This window comes from Trichechus manatus, unplaced genomic scaffold (genome assembly GCF_000243295.1).
Source record: "Trichechus manatus latirostris isolate Lorelei unplaced genomic scaffold, TriManLat1.0 scaffold00035, whole genome shotgun sequence".
Lineage (NCBI taxonomy): Eukaryota > Metazoa > Chordata > Mammalia > Sirenia > Trichechidae > Trichechus > Trichechus manatus.
In genome coordinates this window covers 4,412,696-4,416,595 of record NW_004443971.1, presented here as the reverse complement: position 1 = coordinate 4,416,595, position 3,900 = coordinate 4,412,696, and the positions used below count along the sequence as shown (strand labels likewise).

The following is a 3,900-nucleotide window of genomic DNA, read 5'->3' as shown; positions in this document are numbered from 1 at the left end:
GCCTCAGGACACAATCCAGTCTTGTAGATCAGGTCCTGCCTTACTAACACAACTGCCACCCATCCTCCCTCATTAACATCATAGAGGCAGGTTTAGAACATACAGGAAAATCACAGACTACCAGGAAGCATGGCCTAGCCAAACTGATACACACATTTTTGGGGGGACTTAATTCAAACCATGATACTCCTCCTCTCTGGTTTTCAAATATGGAAACTCACAATGCTTTCCCCAGACAAGGCAACAAAGCCATCTCTCCAATGAAGAGCAGGAAAGCCTGAGCTGCTCAGACCAGAGACACGGTCCTCCGGAACAATGCAGGGAGTAGAAACAGATCCCTACTTCTAGGTCTAACAGGCATCTATGTTTCTGCTAACAAGATATCCACTCTCCCCATTGCTAACATATTTCCAGATCTCTAAGCTTTCTTTAGAGCATGGTGCTAATAACGCCAAGGTCGCAGGTTTGATCCCTGTACGGGCCAGGAAAGGACGTTGCTTTTGGAGACCTGGTGGCACAGGCGTTAAGCGTTTGGCTGCTAACCGGAAGGTTGGCAGTTTGAATCCACTAGCCACTCCTTGGAAACCCTGTGGAGTTTCTACTCTGACCTATATGGTCGCTATGAGTCGGAATAGACTCGATGGCAATGGGTTTGGTTCAGGTTTTTTTTTTTTAAGCTTTCTTTAGGAGCCCTGGTGGTAAAACACTTAAGCACTCAGCTGCTAACCAAAAGGCTGGCAGTTCGAACCTACCCAGCGGCTCCACCCAGTGGCTCCACGTGAGAAAGACCTGGTGATCTGCTTGCGTGTGGACTACAGCCTAGAAAACCTTCTGGGGCAGTTCTACCCTGTCACTCAGGGTCACTAGGAGTCGAAAATCGACTCCACGGCACCTAAGAACTTAACAATAAGGTTTCTTCACAAGTGTAACACGTGTTCTGTTGTGGAAAAGAGTGCTATCATTAGCAGAGAACTCAAGACAGAAAGTACATATACCAACTTATTCCAGCTGGCAGGGCATATCGCCTCGTCCAACCCCAGCTCCCTGCCTCTACTCCTGACACAGACTCCTTCCAAGCTTAAACTGAGGACACTTTCTGCCCCATTTGTTAAGATCTCTGAATCCCCCTCCATCACTCACTGCAGAGCTTCACAATCATGAGGAAGTCTCTTCCAATAGTTAATCTAAATCCCTCTATCAGTTCAGATTCATTTCCTCTTACCCTTTTCTCAGACTTGGGCTGTTCCATTTGTTTTGATGGTACAGGATGAAATTTGACAAAGTTGGGCTGCCCTAGAAGGCTTAGCAGGCACTAGGGGGCCTGAGTGCTGCTCCATTCCACCTGACCTCCCTCAGGGGATTTCAACCTCCCTGCTCCCTAGACTCTGGGAGCCACATGTCCACTTACCTGGGTACCTGGCTGCTGCCTCCCTGCATTTTACCTTCCCTTTGTCTGATCCTCTGTCCCACCCGGCCAACTCAGGCTGTGCAGACTTTGGCACGGGTCTACAAATTTCTGTGGCTCCCTAATGGCCTGCCCCTCCATGGAGAGCAGCCAGACTAACCCAGAACCACAGCCCCAGCCTTCCTGCTCACCACTGCCATTCCCCAGAGTCCACTCAGATGGCACTGAGGACCTAAGGCTGATGCAGCAGAAGGTAATGCCCTTGATGGTTGAACTTTAGGGTCAAGAAAGGAGGGCCTACAATGTAGGCCCCTTTTGACTCTTGCTTCTGGGAGATCCTGGTCACTGTCCAGCCCTTTATTTCTCTTCCTAAAATGTAAATAATCCTTGCATTTTTATAGTACTTTACAAATTCTCATCCAAACATTATTTCACTTGATTCTCACAATAATCCTGTGAGAGGCAAGACTGGTGTCATCCCCATTTTACTGATAGGGAAGCTGATGACCAGAGAGGTTATATGACTGGCTCAAGATCACACATGCACAGTTGATGGTAGTAGGATTTGAAGCCAGGTCTTCTAATTCCTGGTCAGTAGGGACAGTATGATAATGGGGGCAGATAAACCTAGGTTCAAATCTTGGCTCCACCACTTACTAGCTGTGTGATTTTGGCAAGTTACTTAGCCCCCTTGGAGACTCAGCTTTTGCATGTACAACATGAAAGTAATACCTCCATGGTTATCATGAGAATTACATGAGAGAGTAGATGTAGGGTACATAGCAGGGGCCCATTCAATGTTAGTGCCCACTGCATATCCCGCCAAAGGCCCATCAGAGTTAAGGATCTGTTAAGGTACCCACACTCTTCTCCTGGCTTCCCCAGGCCCTCTCCATCACCTTGTGCAATCAGATAGACAGATACAAATATGACAAAGCAGCCTCCCCAAAGCCAGCCTTTCCTCTGAGGAGTGGAGATTTCAGGAACAAGCCTCTTCCCCCATGGCCAGCCACTGCCAGACAATTTAACAGCAAACCCAGCTCCAGACCAAGACCCCAATGGGAGGCCAGCTAGGCCAGGGGGTAAGGGTATACTGGCAGGCCTCTCGCCTTCTCAGTGCTAACTCCAATAATCGAATATGGTTTATAGATGTTTTTCTTATCATTTTTACATAATTATTTAGTATCTAAACTAAGAGAGCTCATTTACCTTTTTCTAAGTATCCTCAGACCAGTTTTCTCTTTTCTACACCTGACATAACTAAGTTGGGTGGCAACATGTCTAGGATGGCCTGCCTTTGAGCCCCGAGCCCACTCTTTCTGCCCTTTCCTGATTAGCGTCAGCAACAACCTGGAGTGTCAATCTCAAGAGGCCCAAGGCAGGGACTGAATGTCACTTCTGACATCCAGCTTGTAAATCAGGAAGAAAAAAACAAACTCCCATCTGTATGTCTTGGGGTACAGAAACTAAAGCTACTCGTGATGGAAGACTGAGCAGCAGAGAGAAGCTGGCCTGGAGCAGAGTACAGCCTCCAGGTTGCAGACCACATGGAACCCTTTCCCATCAACCACCTTCCCACTGACTTCCATCTTAATCAAACTTGGGTTTTCCTTAAACTTGGTAAAATGTCACGTGATTAAATTTTTTCTTCAGTTAAATAAAATGACTATCAGATCAAAGCTACTTTCTATTGAAGAAAACATTTGTAGATTAAGAACTTTTCACTAAATCACCTTTAATTTTTAACAGAGGTTATAGGTCTAGGCAAAATATTTTGATTTCAAAAAAAAAAAAAAAACTTTCTGAGGGCCCTCTATACCCATGCTACATGCTACGTGAGGAGCCTGCTAACAGTTGACACTTCAGCCCTGGTCTCAACAGCGTTTCCAGGACCAAGCACCTCCCTTTACAGCAAGGGCCCTGAGTGAATGAACAGGAGTCCTTGATCCCTGACCCTTGGTAGCTTCTGGAATAACCATATCACCACTTAGAGGAGTTTAGCCGACCCCACCTCAGATCCTTTGGGACAGGAGCCGAGTACCTTTGGCCAAAGGTAAAGAATAAAGGGTTTCAAACATTACAGACACATCCCAACAAGAGAAATTACTGTGCCACTAAGGTTGGGCATCCCATCATAAACATTCTCTCTGTTTCATAACAGTTTTGTGTCAAGTCTATTCCCTGTGCCAAAAGAGAAAAGAAAATGAAACAAACAAACAAAAACAGAAAGGTCTGAGAGAACTGGAAAAAATTTCAAGTTAGACAATGTAAGTTCTTTACCTTGAAAATGGTATTTTCTTCCTCCTGTTGGGGACTATGCCGGGTGGCATGTTTCCAGGGAATCTGGAAGCGTTTGGCGTCCCTGTGTAGCCAGACGAGCCCAGGGTACAGGCCACTGTCCACCTGGGCCACCAACCAGGGCTTCAGCCGGACTCTGCGGGGGTGGAGGGCCATGATCTGGGGGTGGGCAAAGAATGAGGTTCAGCCGGACTCTG

At 46.8% G+C, this 3,900-nt stretch overlaps 1 protein-coding gene across 2 annotated transcripts in view; it reads right to left on the bottom strand.

Moving 5' to 3' along the window:
- IRF6 (interferon regulatory factor 6) overlaps nucleotides 1-3,900 on the bottom strand; it is a 19,424-nt gene that overhangs the window by 10,422 nt on the left and 5,102 nt on the right. The window contains exon 2 of one of the 2 annotated variants that reach the window (XM_004375187.2): nucleotides 3,686-3,862. The exons of the other annotated variant lie outside the window; for it this stretch is intronic. Within the exon in view, the coding sequence (XP_004375244.1) occupies nucleotides 3,686-3,859 (174 nt within the window). The 5' untranslated portion in view covers nucleotides 3,860-3,862. The remainder of the gene's footprint in view (nucleotides 1-3,685; nucleotides 3,863-3,900) is intronic. 2 annotated transcript variants of the gene reach the window in all.